Source organism: Amborella trichopoda, chromosome 4, assembly GCF_054954075.1.
Source record: "Amborella trichopoda isolate Santa Cruz 75 chromosome 4, AtrichopodaSantaCruz75HAP2 v2.0, whole genome shotgun sequence".
Classification (NCBI taxonomy): domain Eukaryota; kingdom Viridiplantae; phylum Streptophyta; class Magnoliopsida; order Amborellales; family Amborellaceae; genus Amborella; species Amborella trichopoda.
The window spans coordinates 52,015,787-52,035,683 of record NC_142339.1 but is presented as its reverse complement, the minus strand read 5'-3'; the positions used below and the strand labels follow the sequence as shown (position 1 = coordinate 52,035,683).

The window sequence follows — 19,897 nt, the reverse complement described above, 5'->3', positions numbered from 1 at the left end:
AGATCCAAATTACAAAATTCTAAGCGTTTGACACGTGTGTGGGAAGACTACTCTGCTATCATTCCTTCAAGATCCAAATTACAAGATCTCTAAGCGTTTGACGGGAAGGCTACTCTTCTATCATTTTTATGAAAGGGGGAGGTCTTCTAAAAATGAATTTATTTTAACCCTAAAAAAGAGCCGGCCTTTTAAGGGTGGCAATGGACCCGGACCCAACCCATATCCGTCGGGTATACCTGACACGGTCTGGGTATGGGTCCAATAAATGATACCCGGATAGTCCCGGGTCTGAGTACAGGTCTTGCTATACCCGACTCGACGGATACCCATATCCGAATTTTTAGTTTACCTATAGACCAAAGCTCCAACCTTAAAATCGTTTCAATACTTTTGTCTTCCCCGTTCTCAAATGGCCAAACCCCACCATCATTCTCCCTCTTTGCAATTCTCTCTCTCAATTTCTTAGAGAGAGCTCTTTTTTTAGATCTCGAATGTCTCTCTAATCTCCCATTCCTCAAAAATCGATTCTATGTCGTTCATCATTATAGGCTACAAAAAAAGTAGCTCATAATGAGGGTGGCAATGGACCCGACCAGACTCCAGGCCTGACCTGATGAGATAGGCTCAAGACCCGGATACGGATATAGGTCTAACTTTTGGAACACACCTACTGCCCTTCATAACGAGGGCAGCAATGGACCTGACCAAACTCGAGGCCTAACCTGATGGGATAGACTCAAGGGATAGATTCACGGATATGGATCTAACTTTTGAAATACACCTACCTTTCAACTTTCCAGTTTCCACACAATAATATCACAATAATATCAAACATGAAAGTATAACATCACAATAATATCAAACATGAAAGTGGGACATTTAACTCGAGACTTCTAGAACCTCCTACTAATCAAATAAGTCCTAAAAGTTAATATTAGGAGCCACATAACCATGAGGAATCTATTTGCCACTCGCTGTCTCAGTTCAATTTACACACCCAAAAAAATAAAACAAAAATTGAAGAAAATGATCTAACCAGAATAACAAACAAATAACCGAAAATTTATTTGGGGTCATAAGAGTGGAGGTTTCCGATTCCATCAAGGCAAATAAAGAGTCACACACACTATCGATATGAACCTATCACCAATCAGGCTAATTAAACATAGTAACAAACCTCATAACCCGTTGGGCTAATACCAAAATAAGTGACACAAAAAAAATCAGAGAAACATTGCAAGCTAAACTTAGACATGAAGCCATCTGGTGTTAGAAAAAAAAAAGACCAGTTCAGCCGGTTTTTCTGGCTTGAACCGAAACTGGTGGAGGGCTAGCGGTTGGAGACTCGGACCATTTCCCCCATATGATTTTATTTTTGAATACTACTATCATAAAAAAATATTATTTTTAGAGTGATATGAGAATTTCACATCTTGTTTAAAATTTCTAAGTTATTAGTTTTATATTAATTATTTTTTAAATTTCCCACTCCAAATTGGATCCATTTTTCAGACATTGAACTCATATATCTAAACCAAGGTTATTAATTCGCCTTGGCCCAGGCCTATGGTCGAGGTGAGTAACTTGGCCGAGTTTTGTATATGCTAGAAAAAAGGTCAGAAAAATTAAAAATACTTAAAAATAATAAAAAAGAGAGAGGAGGTTGTAGAAATCACTAGCAGACTATAAAGGCAAAAAAAACCACAAATCTTGTAGATATTGAGGTCGGTTACAAAAATCTTATTTTAAGTAATGGTAGCATTCTACTTGAACCAAATTACCCTACACACGAGCCACCAAATTACCCCAACTAAAAAGTTATAAAGGTTTCAAAATCATCTAAAAACTTAAATTACCCCACCTAAAAAGTTATAAAGGTTTCAAAATCATCTAAAAACTTTATTCCATCTAAACTAATGGTGTATTCTATTTTTTGTATTTTTTACAAATTCTTTTATTTTTCACCCCAGCAACTCGCTTAAGCCTCCGCCAGAGGCCGAGTGGACTCGGCTCAGTACTGAAACGTTGTTCTAAAGTAATAACCCTAACGGCCCGCGTCAATCTAAAATAATAAGGCCCAACAAAAGTTGGCTAAAAAGAAACAAATTAAAGCAATATTTCCATCTTTATATGTTGTCAGCAATTGAAGTTAAAGTTTGATTTCATTGATATCAAACAGTTGTTCACAAAATATTTTCATACCAGTCCACCTTTTTAATTCTAGAAGGGGAACAAAAACGAAAACACTACGGTCTAGAGAGATGAATATTTAACATCCGATACGTGAGAATTAGGATTTTAATATATAGAGAGAGAGAGAGAGATAGAGAAAGACCGGTTCTAGGAGGTTGGGGTCTTGGCCACATTGGTCATCATCTTTTTGAACTCCTCAAAGCTGACGCATCCATCACCGTCCGAATCGACGGTCGAGATCATCCGGCAACAATCCCGATACGAACACTTCTCACCCAGCTTCTTCAGCACCATGTGTAGCTCCTTGGCCGAAATCAAACCGTTCTTGTCGAGATCGTACATCGCAAAGGCGTCTCTCAAATCCACCATGCTCGCGTTGCTGTCCAAGGGCGCTTGGTTGTTGATCACTGCAAACTCCTCGAGCGAGATGAAGCCATCACCGTCGGTGTCGGCCTCAGACATCATGCTAGCCACCTCTTCATCAGAGGGGTTCGATCCAAGGGCTCGGAGCATTTCTCCGAGTTCAGCCCCCGAGATCTGGCCGTCTCCATTGCTATCGAATCGTTTGAAAACCCTCTCCACCTCATCCTTGTTCGCTAAGGAGAGCGAGTTGTTCACGTTCGCCACCGCCATTATCGTCTCTGTCTGGCTCTCCTAGTCGTCTCTTTCTGGCTCTCGTAGGTTGCAGGGATTTTGGGTTCTCCTTTCTCTCTCTCTCTCTTGCTTTTTGGGAATTTGGGTTTTTCTTTGTCGAGATTGCAGTGCCTAAATACCTTCAGACGGGTTAGAGAGAGAGAGTCGCGTAAACGCAGTAGATAGAGAACAGAAGAGAGAGAGAGGAGATACTAGACGCGCTTTGAACGCGCCTCTCGTACACTTGTTTAACGGGCCGTCGTTTTTCTACGCGTTTTGGTCACCGAGACGCTAGCATAACTGATTTAATTGATTTTCCGCTCGCCCTTTCGTACTATCGGACGGTTAGGATGAGTTTTGTGTATTTGGAAAGTTAACTGTAATCCTCGTCACGATAAATATGGCCACGATGGTCATATTTTTTATTTTTTATTTTTTTTATTTTAGGAAGTGGTCCATAAGACTTAACATTGAATATGGTCGAGCGCTATCCAATCAAGACAGGGTTCTTTTCTTATTTTTTTTTAGTTAATTAAGAGAAAGATGTGAAATTCAGAAATATAGAAATTGACACCATAAGGTGATTTGATCTATTTGGATTATCTCCTATGGAAAAAATATATTGGGAGACTATTTATCTTTTGTACAAGTGGTTATAATTAATTTTGACCGTAGGATATGAAATTGGGCAGTTGTATTTATTTCATTGACCAAGCACAAAGTTCGTTAGGTAGATTATTATGACAAAAAAGTATATGAAGAGTCATTTACTTTTGGTGTAAAGAGGTCATATTCCCTCTTGTTCGTTAAATTTTAAATCAGGTCATTGTAAGTGTATCATTGACTAAACTCAAAGTTAAAAAAAAATAAAAAATTTTCAAATGTTATGACACACACCAAGGTAAAACTTTATAACAAAGTCTAATTGTGACCTCCTTATAACGAAAGATGGATGCAATTTGTATAAGCCTACAACCTATAAAAATAAATTTACGATACATTAAACCATCTATTTTATTTGGACAATGTAGATTTTATATATCTTTTAAAACAACATATCACTACACGACACGACTTTTAAAAGTAATGTTAGAAAGTGCGATTCGGGTCGAGTAATCAGTCCTAGCCCGATCCCATTACTCAAATCGAATATTGTAGCAACAAAAAAATGTAAGAAAATTATAAAAAATAAGGAAATAAATGTTTAAAGGAAGATTAAGAAAAATACTTCAAAATGATGTTTAAAAAGTAGTGAAAAATAGAATTTTAAAAAATCTTTGTGATTGAGGGCATTTTTGAAATAATCTCAAAAATGGGAAAAATGTAAAAATAAGTATTTATCTATAAAAACACTTTTCAATATTCGTCAAAATGATTGAAAAACATAAAAATATCTTCCTACTAAAGTTATTACTTTTTAGGATTTTTTTTTTTTTTTTAATTTTTTTTTAAAATCTCCAAATTAGAGACACCCAACTGGGAATAATTCTAACTCAGCAAGGCCCGAGCTCGAGTAAGTCGGCCGACTAGTTTTTCATTCATTGTTTGAACTTTTTCCCTGTATCTCAGGGATAGTTTCTTCTAAACCCTATTGACCTACTGGGCACCACACATGGTGGGGCGGTAACCACAAGTAAAAGGTACCTCGCCTTGGTGTGAAAGCAAAGAACCATCTCTCTCTCTATATAACTTCCTAAAATTAACATATCTTGCTTCCTAAAAAGAACCATCTATCTCTTTCTGACCCATGCGGGTGAAAGCAAAGAACCCAGAATATCATCACTCTCTGCACTCCACTTCCTACTTTTACAGGCTTTCATGGCAGTAGCAGGAGTAAGAATACAGGAACCTGCTCCCAAGTCGCAGCCACTACTTTAAAGGTCAATGCTTGGAAAATGGATAATTCACTATAATGATTGTCATTAATTGGTAATCTGGAAGCTTTTATAGATTTGGAGGAAGTTGTTGCAAGTCAAATCAAGAGGGGAAAGGAAGCTGCGTCTTTTTTTTGGGTAGATTAGTGGAGAATACATGCTCTTTCCGGTTTTTAGAAATAATTAGCAGTTTTGAAATGAAAATTAAAAAAAATATTTCACCATCACTTACTCACTCTAAGCATTTATTCTTCTCTTTCTTTATTGTATACAATAAAAGAATTTATTTTTATTATAAAGGGGTAACAATCACTCATTAGATGTTAAATTTGATGGCTTGAACTAGCGATGAAATTCAAGATTTTTTTTTTTTTTTTTGAACCTTGAGTTTTTTCAATGACACTCTTACAATCACTCAATTTAAAATCTAAAAGACAAGAGTGATTGTGATCTCGTTGTATAAAAGATAAATGATATCTTTGTATACTTTTTTTTTTAAATATTTTTTTCTTTCTTTACACTTGACCAATTGAACATTTGTTAATGGTATCTTTATTGTCGAACTAGTGATGTCGTTGAGGGCGTCCAATAAACAATACTTCTTCAATTTGGACAAAGTTAGTTCTCCTGAAAAATTTGTTTAGGAAAAAGTTTATATAAGGGCGAGGCCCTAAACGATCAAATTAAGACACACATAAAAAATTCACTAGAAGAGGTTGTTTCGATGCTTAAAAGTCTTAAATCGATCATCTCAACCCTAATATGTATGAACATAAGAAAAGATCGTTTTTGAATCTTAAAAATAGTGCATCTTAAAATATAGTTTTTTGACCATCAACTTTCAATATTTTTTAGTGTTCATATATATACTCGAACTATACTGTTTTTGAAGCTTTAAATTTTATAATTAGAGGTAAAAACAAATTTTCAAGCCATCACAAATATTTTTAGTAATGAAACAACACCTTCCAACACTATTTAAAAGTGTTTTATTTTGATTGTTTAAGGTCTCAGCCTAATACAAACCACACCCATTACTTTAAGGTTTAGTTCTCGTCATAAATTAGTTTTAGGCTTTCTCCAATCATTAAGAATTCTCATGAAGGTTCCTTGTTCCTTGAAGGAGATGCGAGTAAGCGTCACGTCAATTTTTTCTTGCCTTGAGCCCCATGCCAAATCTTTTCTTTGTTTGTTATCCCATTCATTTTATCTTCTCTAGGACTAGGAGAAAGAGATGCTTCACTGGTTTAGTTTAATTCTTTGCGCCAATTTGGGTCCTATGAAACTTTTTTCATAAAAATATCTTCACATGAAAAAACTCCTCTACGTGATTAAGTACGAAATTTTTTTAACAGCATTTGGTCCGTGTTAGAAAAGTTTACCATAAAAATGGAGCAATTGGTGTAAATAAATTTCCATAATCAAATGGGGCAGGTCTTTCGCGTGAAAATTTTTCACGAATTTTTTTTTATACGAACCAAACATGCTTAAAAAAATTAACATAAGAAAGATATTTGAATCAGCTTCTATTCCTCTCATAACAACATTTTGGTGCCCAGTTTCTCATAGTGTAGGAAAGATCGAGTCAGATCGACTATTCACCTCATGGCTCGAGCCGATTAATTGGGCTGAGTCAGATTTAGTTCGCCCGATAAGTGCTGAGTTTTGTAATGTAAAAAACAAAGGGTTAAAGATCCCCAAAAAAATATTAGAAACATGTAAAAATGGAAAAACATTATATGCATTATTTTATTATATTGTCACATAAAATAAGTGAAACAAAAATATAGATTACATGTATAATTGGGTTCCGGACAAAACTTTTAGACACCTGAGGCAACATGTTTTCTGTGAACAAGTAATTGAAAGAAGCTATATGTTACACAATAGTAAAAAATACTGCTCAAATGTAATAAGTTTGATATGGATTTTGAGATTTTCTTGAGTTTCGCCATCAAGATTGATGAGGGCAAAAATTATCCTGAAGCCCGATGGAGTCTATAGTGCAGTAACAATATCTCTTCGCCAAGTACTAATACTACTTTATGAAGTTTCTAAACCATAGTCATCCAATTTTTTTGACATATCGTTGATAAATCTTGCAAATCGAGTAGTTAATATATAAATTGACCGATTAGTGCACCATAGAGGCATATCCCAAAGGGTTGCCTATGAAATCGAGATCACTAGGGCTCGGCCCGTGCCTGTCCAAGTTAATCAGCCTACTTTTCCAACACTGCTTGTTCATGTCGTAGAAAGAAGCCCTACGCTAAGAATCACAACCCTCCTGATATGACATATTTTTGGCAATCTGGAAAGACAGCAAGCATGCATGCGTGTACCTAACTTTCTCACTAACTAAAGGTCCAAAAGACACGGATTATAAATGAATTATGTTGTGGAAATATCCAGACCTGAATCACGTTTCCAAAGGAAATGATCATTTGGGTCGACAACATCTACGAAACGGGGTGCGGTTTGTATAGGGCCGAGGTTCTAAACAATCAAAGTAAAGTGCGTCTTCAATTAGTATCGATAAAGGCAGTTTTAATAACGCAAATCTTTGTGATAGTTTTAAAATATATTTTTATTTTTAATTATAAAATTTAAAGCTTCAAAAATAATGTAGATTAAGTAGATCTATGAGAACTTGAAAATCTTACAAATTGACTGTCAAAAAATACATTACAAGATGCACTAATTCAAAAACTTGAAATACATTTGTTTCTCGTGTTCATGCATCTTGATGTCGAGATGATCAATTAGAGGATATTTCGATGTCAAAACGATCTCTTCTAGTAAAATTTTCGAGGTCGGCTCTAATTTGATTGTTTAGAAAGTGAGGACATCGCTAGTTTTGTATATTAGTGGAATTTAAAGAATAGTACTACCATAAAAAATAGATGTTGAACGTGGAAGTAGTGGTGGAATTCAAAGAATAGTGCCAACAATTACTGGCTTCAGAGATTTGCTTGGTTGTAGTTACTTGTCTCTGTCAATATTTGAGTGAATTTGGGTTGCGGATTGGGATATGGTTTGTTCATCAAAAACAAAATAATATCAATCGATTTCTTGAATTTGGGCTATGGTTTGCACATTCATTCAATTTTTTGAATTTGGGCTGTGGTTTGTTCCACAATTACCGGGAGCGCCTAACTAGGGTGGCGCTCCCGCTCTCGAACCTAGTTTCGGCGCTTCGTAGTCGAGATCTCGACCAGAACTCGTTCTCTATTTTTTAGGAGCTCACTCTTATTTTTAGGATTCTTGACTCCATTCACTGCGGAACTCATTCCCGATACTGCACAGAATGCGTTCTTTAAATTTTAGAATCTAGTTCTTGAATAAATTAGAGCCCCGCTCCCAGAGTTTAGGAGCGCGATCACTACATTCCGGAACTCCATCCTATTTTTCGGAAACATCCTAAAAGAAACTTCCTAAATAAATTTAATTTTTAAAATAAAATAATTATATTTTAAGCCAAATTTTCATAAAAAGTGGAGTTCTGCAATGGGAGTGTGGACTAATCATGCACAGAACGCGATCATTCCTTGAATGGAGCTCGATCATTTCTAAATAGGAAAACGATCCTTCTTAGATGGGGGCGCAATCCTGTTATCCTATTGTCGATGGGATCTCGATTCCATTTGACATGTAAAGCATTCCCGTTAAATAGGGATCTCGATCCCAATAAATTGGGAACGCGCTCCTTGTTCATACGAGATTGATCCGCTACTTTTATCCTCACCGGAACTCATTCCCCGAGCTCCAGAGCTCTGGGTAGACATCGCTCCGACGCTCCTGCTCCTGCTCCCGAAACCGGAGCCATTCCCGCTTCCACTCCCGATAACTATGGTTTGTTCATCAAAAGATAAAATAATATCAATCCATTCGGTGTCATCGACAGACAATAATATGAATTAATTTGACTAATTGAGAAATTCATCATTTCCTCTTCCTCTCGGTTTTGCTAGAGAAAAAGTGATAGAGAGGGTTAGGGTCTAGAGAGAGAAAGCGATAGAGAAGGTTAGGTTCCCTGCGGCTGAGGAATGAAAGAGAGTAGAGAGGGAGGAAGAGAGAATGGTACGAGAGAGAGGAGAGAGAATGGTGCGAGGGAAAGGGAGATAGAAAGTATGGCGTGCGAGATAAGCGAGATGGGTAAGGGAAGGGGAATGGATGAGAGCCAGTTTCTAAGTTTGTTTTTTGTTTTTAAATATGTGATATTTGATTGGAATTATCCCGACCGTTCCTTCAGATCTGATGGCTGAAAAATAACAATAATATATATATATATTTTTCTATGTGGGATGGGTTCACATAGAAACATTCCAAAGGGGAGGAACCATCCAACAGACCAGTTTGTGCAAACACTGGAAGTGACAAAATAAACAAAAATGGAAAGAAAAATAATAAAAGAATAAAAGAGGGGGAACAATATTATACGAAAATAACACGACACGGAAAGTCACATGAGGAAACTCCAAAAATGCTATTTTATTACTTTGAAAAAGTACACTATACAAATAATGGCGATTATTTTCTTTATATTGAAAATAATATCCATTGTCTTCTTTTTTTGGAATTATTTAATTAGTAAACATGGAAAGAAGATATCACGAGCCTTAGACCCATTCATGGGCTATATTGCATATTATATATTCTGGGGAGAATTTGATGCCAGCTCGCTAGTCACAGCTGCATTATATTTTCTGGGGATAATTTGAGGTCACCCTGCTTCTACCCCGACAGTAAACGCTCTATGAACCATGACCCATATTCACTTTGAATTTCAAGTTTTTTATTTAAATTTATATTATTTAAATTTGGAGCACTTATTCTTAAAAAAAGTAAGCAAATCTAATCAAAATATTAGAAAAATAATCACAAAAAATAAATAAAATGGTATTTAGGTCTAATTTAATTTTTATGAACTATTTTTTAGTATTTTTATTAGGTGGGCAGAAAAATGGATAGCCCAAATTTTATGTGATTTGAATTTGTAAAAAATGATTAAAATTCAAATACGAACTGCAGTCGTCACCATCAGATCAGTCTAGATTCATTTTTGGATGTTGGGCTTAGACTATTCCATCAGCCTATTTTCTATATGAAATTACATTTTAGGGTCTTACATGCTATGTTACCTATATCGAAAATAATGTGTAGGGGCCTTATTGTTGTAATAGCTGTATTTCCAATATAAATCCAGTTTTCTCAACCACTATTTAAAGGGTGCAGCTTTTATAGAGCCGAGGCATTAAACAATCAAAGTAGAGCGCACCTTCAAATAGCATCGAGAAATGTGGATTCAATACTGAAAATCTTTGTGATGGGCTTAAAATATATTTTCATCCCTAATTATAAAATTTAAAGCTTAAAAAAAAGTGTAGATCGAGAGATCTATGAAAACTTGAAAATGGACTGTTCGAAAATGCATTACAAGATGCACTATTTCCAAATCTTGAAATTCATTTTTCCCTCATGTCCACCTATTTTGATGTCAAGATGATCAATTTGAGAATATTTGGGCATCAAAACAACCTCTTCTAAAGAAATTTTTGAATTGTGCTTTAATCTGAACTCTTTCTTTATTTAAATTTAACAAATTGGTTTTTTGATATAAGTTAATTGCAATCTAACTTATGGTTTGAGGTGATAGTACGCAACCATTCTCTTAGACGGTGGCAAACATCCCTGGATTACACCATTGGAAGGCAAAATGGGTCGTTGCTTATCTCGCAAATTTCATTGCTTAGAAAATGCACAACAACTTTTGAAGATAATTAGAATTTCATTCAAGATTCAAGGGTTTGAATAGAACAGAACTGCAATTTTTGGACATTAAATGTCATCAGATTTGCTTTGCTTTGGCCGAAGCTTCTGCTTTAAACATTGGACGATTGGCATGCAAAATGGATCTTGGCTTATTTCCCAAATTTCTTTGCTGACAAAATGCACAATAACTTTGAAGAAAATCGGAATTATGATTTCACTCAAGAATCAAGGTTTGATTGGGGCAGAACTGCAACTTTTGGATATTAAATATCATCAAATTTGCTTTGCTTTGGCCCAAATGGCGGGAGTCTGTAGCTCCTCGAATCTGGCACTAAACTGAAGCGAAGTGAATCACTCTCCCGTTGATATGAAAATATTGGCAAAACTTTCCAAAGCTCCAAATTATTCCAAATTTGGTAGAAGTGGTATTAAAAAATAAAAAAAATACTTCCAGGATGTTCAAAATTTAGGAAAATATACCTCATTATATAAATAAATTTAAAGCATATTGGTTATTTATAATTGATTTTTTCTAAAATGCATTGCCAAAGGAGAAGTGCTTCTCGCTACAAATCAAAATAGAGAGCCCCTTGAAGCGAACATAATGACATTGATTCGAGTAATCCTAGTTGGACATCGGGAGAAACAACTGCGCCAGCTGTGCTTAGTTTTTTACTTGGAGAGATAATTTGATGGGTACTGAAAAAGAACGGAGTCTCAAGATAATATGTTTACATAGTTAGGGATATTTATGAGGAAGCACTAACTAATGTGAGGATAACTAGTAGAGAGGCAAGTGAGTTTTTAATTATAGTAGTCCTACATCAAGTCCCAATATTGAGCCTATATCTATTTATTTTTAATTAGACGTCTATAGGATGAAGTCCTATAGTGCATGTAGTTTGAGGATGCCATAGTTTTGATTGATAATACTAGAAACGGCGGAAGTGCAAAGTTAGAAATTTGGAGAGATGCTTTAGAATCTAAAGGTTTTACTGAGACATAATTAATGAAATGCAAATTTAGTAATAATAAGAGCAGAAACAAGAAGTTAATCAAAATTGATGACCAAGAAGTCCCCAAAAGAGATTATTTTCGATATCTTAGATCGATAATTAATGAGAAATGAGACATTGAAGAGGATGTTGGTTGTAGAGTTAGAGTTTTTTTTAGGTAAATAAGCGGGGGAGAAGTCCCCCTACTGGGTTTTCATTGATAGAGACGGGAAAAATTACATCATACTATCTTACAACCCTACAGTAGGGTAATTACGTCACATCATGAAGTAAAAAGAGGTGAAGAAGTCTTGAGGCGTAAATCGCCAAATGGTACCCTCTACGGAAACTATAGCCTTTTTAGCCAATGCATCGGCCACCATATTGGCCTCACGAAAAACATGGCAAATAGACCATGAATAATTCTCAAGGTTGAACTTGCAATTAGCGGCTATGGTATGAAGTGCCCACGAAGATGTGCTTCTGGAGTATTATGTGATAATTGCCTACCAATGAAATTGAAGGAAAAGTTATATATGAAGGTTGCGAGCTAAGCTTTATGGGAAGGAATATTAGCTGATCAAGAAACAACATATTCATTGGATGTGTGTAGCTAAGATTCAATGTTGAGATGGATAAATGACAATAACAAGGAGGGAAAGATTTGAAATGAATATATTTGAAGGAACTTAGAGATACCTCCAATAGGTTAGAAAATTAGGGAAAATAGACTTAAGTGGTCTGGTTATGTGTAATGTCGACCTAGAGTAGTACTGGTTAGGAAGATGATTTAGTTCAAGTGGAGGGCTCTAAAAGGGCAAGGAGAAAACCCCAAAGGACATAGATAAAAGTAATAAAAATGATATGGTGGCTTAATGTCTGATCGAGGGTATGACTTTTGATAGAGCAGAAAAACATAACAGATTTTGTATCCTTGATTCCAAATAGTTGAGATAAGGCTTGGATGATGACGGTTACGATGATGATGATGACATTGATGGGTTGAAAATTAATAGATGATTATTTTCAAAAGAAAAACATTAGCTTTTGAGTTCGTTAACACTTAAATATAACTGTCCAAAATTTAAATGGTCTATGTCACTGAAGATTTTTTTTTTTAACAATGATATTTGAGGAATTGTTTTTAGGTTCATAGAGGCAAAATTGATTTTTTTTTAGTTTTTATGTTGATTAGAAGGTTGAAGAGAATACAACTCCAGAATTTGGGCCCCAAAAAATATTCCGACTTACCTTATTGCGTAAATAAAAAATATGCCCTTACAAGAATATAAAATCTTTGAGTAAATTTCATACAAACGTACTATAGAGATCACCCACGAAATTCTTGCTAAGGGAATTTCTAAAAACTTTGATTCTGAGTCCGAAGGACCACATAGACTTTAGTAGACTATGGACAACCTAGACCAAATATAATTGACCCAAATCGGCCCAAAACCTATCCCATATTGAAGTAAACCTCGAGAGATTTTCAATGGTCCAAGAATCACCAAAAGATTTATAGTTAATTTTTTTAGAAGATGACAACTTGGTCCCTGTGAGACCTAAGTGTCGGGCCTCGAGGCAGACAGTGTCGCCGCCCTATGGGCCCAAACACGGTTTGATGATGTAATAAATATGTTTTTTCTAATTAAATAAAGCCAAAAGATCAAAACCAAAAAAATAAAAAACAATAAGAAAAATCACTCATTGAAACATACAAAAAATCACCCAGAAAACCTGAGAATCCAGATTCTACCTTAGGAGATCCCAAAATTTTAGAAAACTAAGAAAATCTCTTTAATGTCCCAAGAAAAGCTTAGATAGACCTTTACCCAAGAAAAGCCTAGATAGACCTTACCTGAAATTCCCACGTTTTCCCCCATGCTTTAGCGACCCTAGATCTAGGTCAAGGAACCTTAGATCTACTAATTCCAGCAAGCATAAGGTATAAAAAAAAGAGAGAATGGTAGTGTAAATAAGAAGAGTGGTCTAATCCAAGCTCGAAACTCTGGGTTTTGGGTCCCTAGAGCTAAGTATTTATTTCTTTGTTTATTTTAATTTATTTTTTTCATTTAATTCTCTGTTTTATTTTATTTTATTTTATGTTTTTTAAAATTGATTTGTTATTATATTTGGTTAAAGTTAGAAGCATTTCTTAAGTTAAAATACAGATTTGGAACTGGTGCTGGCAATAAACCCAAGAAAGAATCAGATTTGTGTCATTCTGAGGCCCATAATTCAAACAACCCTACTTTCTCTATTTTTTTTTTCTTTAAAAAATATACTAGTTTTGCAAAGATTTGAGTAGACCTCAACCAGAGATCGGCGTAGATCAGAGCATAAACACACACACATAAAGAAAATACTAAACTACGAAATGAGTCAATTTTGGATTAATACTACACAGAAGGTCGAACAACTTGAGGTTTTTAATTTTTTAATTTAAATTGCCCCTTTGTCCGAGGATACCATCCTCAGATCTGGGATTGCATTTTAATTATTTTTTTTTGAGTTTTTTCGATAGAAGAGTTGCGCCCTAATGTTTGGGGTAGTGCCCAGCCCATCCGATGTTAGCGTCATCGGACTGCCTTCTGTGGTGCTCTTCAAAGTGGTCCAAGGTTGGCATCCTCGGACCTCAAAGATTGACTTTGTTAAGTAATAAGAGGCATTTCGAGCAACCCATTCTCGGACCGCCATCTACAGTGCTCTTCAAGGCGGTTTGAGGTTGGCATTCTTAGACTGCATTAGCTCAATTGTTTGTTAAAAATTAAGGTGGTCCGAGGATGCCAACCTCAGACTGCCTTTTGGGCTAGGCATTACCCCTCACAATAAGGCATGCCCCACTAACAAAAAAAACTAAAAAAGAAAATTAAAAAACGGTCTAAGGATGACATCTTCAAACCAAGGGATAGTTTTGAAAAAAATAAAAAAGCACAGGTTGACCGACCTTTTGTGTCCGAAATTAGCCCAATTTATATTTTTCAATTTTTTTTTTGTATCTGTACGTAATTACTCTACTTATATAAGTTTACCTCATTTCTTCTTTCCAAGGGGAGAACGACTTAAAGAGATTTGGGTCCGAAATGATACCAATTCGGAGAGAAATGATCGTCCTTTTGAGAATGTAGAGTGCTTTGGTATAGATAAAGTCCACGCATGACACATTAGGCTAAATTGTTGAACACTTTTCGATTTCATTAATCATGGGGGCTCTTGGTCCCCTCTACTTCACCCCATGATATTATGTGAATCTCCTTCCACCACAATTTAGATTCAAGGACTTAGCTTTAGAGTATAAATGTGTAGGGTCTTTTGCATCTCACTCATACTTACGTCATCATTATCCAGAGCATTTTTTTTAACTGTTTGAGGTCGACTTATCACTTAAATTATTTTTATTATTATTATCATTATCACTCACAGTTACAAAGTTCTTTATTCTTTTTGGGGTCGTTTGTGCTCGTGATAATCCATTACGGGGAAATAGATTGATGAAATTGCTGATCTTCACCATTGGAGTATGCAACATATGGGCATGAAATGAAACTGATTACGGCGAATGGCCCAAAAAATCATGAAATTCATTTTCTGGCGAGATAGATGAGAAATGAATTATGGGGAGTGACCGGTAATTTATTCCCTATCGGACCCGTATGTTCTATTAAATGGAGAGAAATCCATTTGAAGTCCGATTACAAGGTAGACCACTGTTGGGTGCAGTTTGTATAGAGCCTAGACTCTAAACAATAAAATTATGAATCATGGGGAGTGACCGGTAATTATTCCCTGTCGGACCCGTATGCTCTATTAAATCGAGAGAAATCCATTTGAAGTCCGATTACAAGGTAGACCATTGTTGGGTACAGTTTGTATAGAGCCTAGACTCTAAACAATAAAATTAGAGCCTACCTTTAAATAGTGTCGAGAAATGTGGTTTCAATACTGGAACTCTGTTTGATAGCCATAAAATATATTTTTATCTTTATTTATAAATTTTAAATCTTAAAAAATAGTGTAGAGCGACAGATCTATGAAAACTTGAAAATCTTGAAAAATGATGATCCGAAAATACGTTACAAAATACACTATTTTCCAAACTTGAAATCCATTTTTTTCTCATGCCCATGCATCTTGATGGAGAGATGATCAATTTGAAGATATAAATTTTAAATCTTAAAAAATAGTGTAGATCGACAGATCTATGAAAACTTGAAAATCTTGAAAAATGATGATCCGAAAATACGTTACAAAATACACTATTTCTCAAACTTGAAATCCATATTTTTCTCATGCCCATGCATCTTGATAGAGAGATGATCAATTTGAAGATATTTAGCATCAAAACAACATCTTCTAATGAAAGTTTTGAGGTAGGTTCAATTTTGATTGTTTATAACCTCTCTATATAAACTTTTCCCTTTTTGTAAAGGCAAGTCCATTCTTGCAAAAGCTAATCCATTCTTACATATTTCTGAATGTTTTATAATTTTTAATGGAAGCTCTGCTTGAAATGTTTTCTATTTCTTTCTTGCAAGCCTTTTGAAGTCCTGTTTCTTTCAAAGGAGGGTCCATTCTTGCAAATTTCAAGATATATGAAATGCAATTTTAATGGAAGTTAATATCTTTTATTTCTTTTATTTTTTTATTTTTGGTTCGAGTTGGTCTTTAGAATTCCTTATGCATGCTCCATGAAAAATCATTTTCTTGATTAATAATTTATGAATCATTATTCCAAATTGATAAGTGCTAAGCCTTCAAACTTTGGATCGAGTCATCAATCAATTTGAACAGTACAAAAAAAGAAGAAGACAATAATGCATTTTTGAGATTTTTCACAGACGTGGCTATATAGTAGCAATGTATTTCCCATGTTGCATCCAAATACTACACAAACATCGACAATCCATTTCTAAGTAATATATTATGTCAGTAATGTATTACGACAATTTGTTTCTTAAAAAAAAAAATACATGTTAACATTAAATAGAGAAGTCTTACTATTATGGACGACATTAGGCACTATTACTAAAAGAGGCGTCACTGAATAAGTTGGCTGGTTACATCAAAGGTGCTTTCATGGTCTAGACTCAATAATAAAGTACTTTATCTCGTAGGATTCCTGGTTCCCAGCACTTCCACTAGCAAAGAAGGAAATATGAGGGGAATCTAAATCATTAAACGGATTTGAAAGAGGAGAGATAAAGCAATTGAATCCCTTGGGTCCCACGTTTGTGCTCCAACTTATCCTTTGGCATGACCCAAATCTTTCAACTGTCAACTACCACAAGTAGGGAACCATCTAAACTAATCATGGGCCACTTTAGTACAATATAACCATTGTAAATCTTAGTCCCAAACCTTTAGGGACCGTTTGGATATCTGAAAATATATTGTCTGTGAAATGTAATACAGGCGTAATATATTACTGTGCAATACATTATTTGCAAATGGATTGTCACTGTTTGGTAGTATATAGATACAACTTGAAAAATACATTATTACTGTTTGGCTATGTATGGAAGAAATATGAGAAATGCATTACCATCCAAATATGAAAAATATAGCTATGTTTGGCTACATAATTAGACTTTAGTTTCAACATGATAAGTCATTGAAATAATATGATTGGAAAAACATGATTTTATTGTGATAAGCTTTATTTTTATTTATTTTTTATAAAAGTTTTTTAAATGTCTCTCTATATATAATTTCAAAAAAGCAATAAATTTATGATATCAAAATCAAAATATTTATTGTACAAGTTATAATATAAGAAGAAGTTTGATTAGTAAATTAGAAGGTTTTGTAATTGCAGTAGAAAATTTTGAAACATTGGAGGAGACTAAAGATTTATCTTATTTCAATTGAGCTTTTACTAATATCTTATGAGGATTATGTTGTGTGAATTTTTTTATTATGATTGTCGACTACCAATTATTATTTTTGTTTTATATAAGAGTTAATGACGGGCTACAACGAAATTGGGGATAGAGGAATGTACAAATTTTTTTTATTATGATTGCAGTAGAAAATTGTCCCTCATCAAGTTCTACAACTGTTCAAATCAATTTAAATTTCCCTACTTTCACTTACTATTTATTAGAAACTTTTGTTTTTCTACGACCTAAATTGGGATAGAGGGATGTAGAAATTTTTTTATTATGATTGCAGTCGAAAATTTTCCCTCATCAAGTTCTACACTATTCAAATCAATTTAAATTTCCTCTTATTTTAACTTACCAATTATTAAAAAATTTTGCTTTTATACAAGATGAAGGCTACAACCAAATTGGGGATAGAGGGATGTAGAAATTTTTTATTATGATTACAGTAGAAAATTGTCCTCGTACACCTGTTCAAATCAATTTAGATTCCTTTTTTCATACTCTCTACTTTCACTTTCTACTCACCTTAATAATTATACAATACAACCTATACTTGAGAGAGGGAAATGTTTTTTAAGTGGGGATAGGGCACGGAGATGCATAAAGATTTCCAAAGATTAGCCGTGAACCTCGTAATAGATTTTTGACCTCTCACCGTGCGTAATGGATTTCGTGATTTTTGGAGAAATCTCAAGTAATCTCGACTAATGTCTTTCCATTTCCTTAATATTTAAATATACCTATACATTGTAAATGTCATATTTGCTGGTAATCTATTGTCGCGTGATAGATTTCCACATACCCAAACGGCCCCTTAGTTCCCTTTCTTTTATTTCCAATCACAAATTCAAACACTTTTTAGTAATGCCACCTATGTTTTGGGGGGTGAAATTAGAGATAACAGGTAGATTGGTGGCAACTCAACCAGGAAGAAGTCTGGTTTAGTAAAACTGATCAGATTGTTAACCAAATGAGATGAACTAGATTTTAAAAAGAATAATAGTTCAAAATCTAAAATATTGCTTAAATAAATTGGCCAACCTTATTTACAGAAAAATTATCAAATTATCTATAAGAGAAACAATTTAACACTTTGCTCAGTTTTTTATTTCTGTGTAAAATACCCGTAGAAAGACACACTATCTTTGTGATTAAATAGTTGTAAATAGGAAAAATGTTAAATACTTAATGTCTAATGGGTATTTTGACAAATTGCCACCAATCTAACCGGCCAAAACCCACTGAATAGTATAAAACTGCAACAATACCAATACCAAGCCCAAGTAAACCGTTTTCATTGAGAGATCGGGCGGATATTATTTGTGGTCCATCTTGCCACTACAATTCGAATGTTCTAGTAAGCTTTTTACCTCGTCGAATCTCGACCGTCGTTCTCTTTGCTTGCTCCAATCTCCACCACCCATCTTGTAGGACGGTGCATGCGTGCTAATTCAACGACGTGTTTCACCAGAGAGCATTTCAGTAGCTCCATACGTTACTTTGCCGACAACAAAGAGAGTGAAACAACAAAAAGGATTAAAGAGCGCAATAGCACATGTGGCAACACATGGTGCGCACCAAAAAGCCTAGATTCCGCCCCTTCGCCCACAAATGTCTTTTCTCTACGCCTCACCGAGTGCCATGAGGGAACCACAATCACTCACCTCTCTCTCTCTCTCTCTCTGCACCATAAAACTAAAAGTTGTAAAGCACAAAAAGTTATGGGCATACATACTCTCTCTCTCTCTCTCTCTCTACTTTGTGAACTTCATCTCCTTTTGTGGTACTAAAGTTTTTAGTATCAAAGTGCGAATGGCCCCATTCCCCACCTATCAAAAACCGCCTTGTGCATCAACACCATACTCTCTCCCTCTCTTTCTCTACCTCTTCAAAGTATCAAAGTTCGAATGGTCAATTCCTCTGTCATGTCCATTTAAACATCGTAGAGGCATCTTTTGTTCTCAAATTATGAACATCTCAATTATTTGAGATCCACTACACAAAATTCGTTATGTTATTTTACTTTATCAATGATCATATCACCAATGAAATTATAAGTTTTTATATATTTTTTCACTATTTTTATCTATATCTTTTTGGGCTTTCTTCCTATCTTTTGGAACCTTTCGCTTGAACAAAATCGCATCTCCTAATTAATAATGTATTGGGTCTATATTATTGTTCATAAAATCGTCCGATCTAACAGCTAACCGCTCGGTTAGATCAGACTATTAAAACTCTCTAACCGTTAACCGCCCGATCTATGCCAATCTCTCACATTATCAAAACTAGAATTATCTCTCTGTATCAAAAATAGAATTATCTCTCGTTTTTTCATTTTGGGGCAATTCAGTAGAGAAGACAAGCCCCATTCATTTTTTTTCCATAAAGGTTAGAGAGCTAGCTTTTTTGAAAGTATCATAGGTGATGTCAACAAGATTGAAAATGGTAACTATTGAAAACAACAAGGTGGTAACTAAATATGGGTGGTACCACAACCATCGAACCCTTGTCCTATATATAATATACAGTTACCCCCGGTCAA

The 19,897-nt window shown here is 34.8% G+C and overlaps 1 protein-coding gene across 1 annotated transcript; it reads right to left on the bottom strand.

Annotated features, from left to right (window-relative positions):
* Positions 1-2,143: 2,143 nt before the first annotated feature.
* Positions 2,144-2,880, bottom strand: LOC105420180 (putative calcium-binding protein CML23). The gene has a single exon (XM_011622839.3). The coding sequence runs from the start codon at positions 2,824-2,826 to the stop codon at positions 2,341-2,343; it is 486 nt and encodes a 161-aa protein (XP_011621141.1). The 5' UTR covers positions 2,827-2,880; the 3' UTR covers positions 2,144-2,340.
* Positions 2,881-19,897: the final 17,017 nt, after the last annotated feature.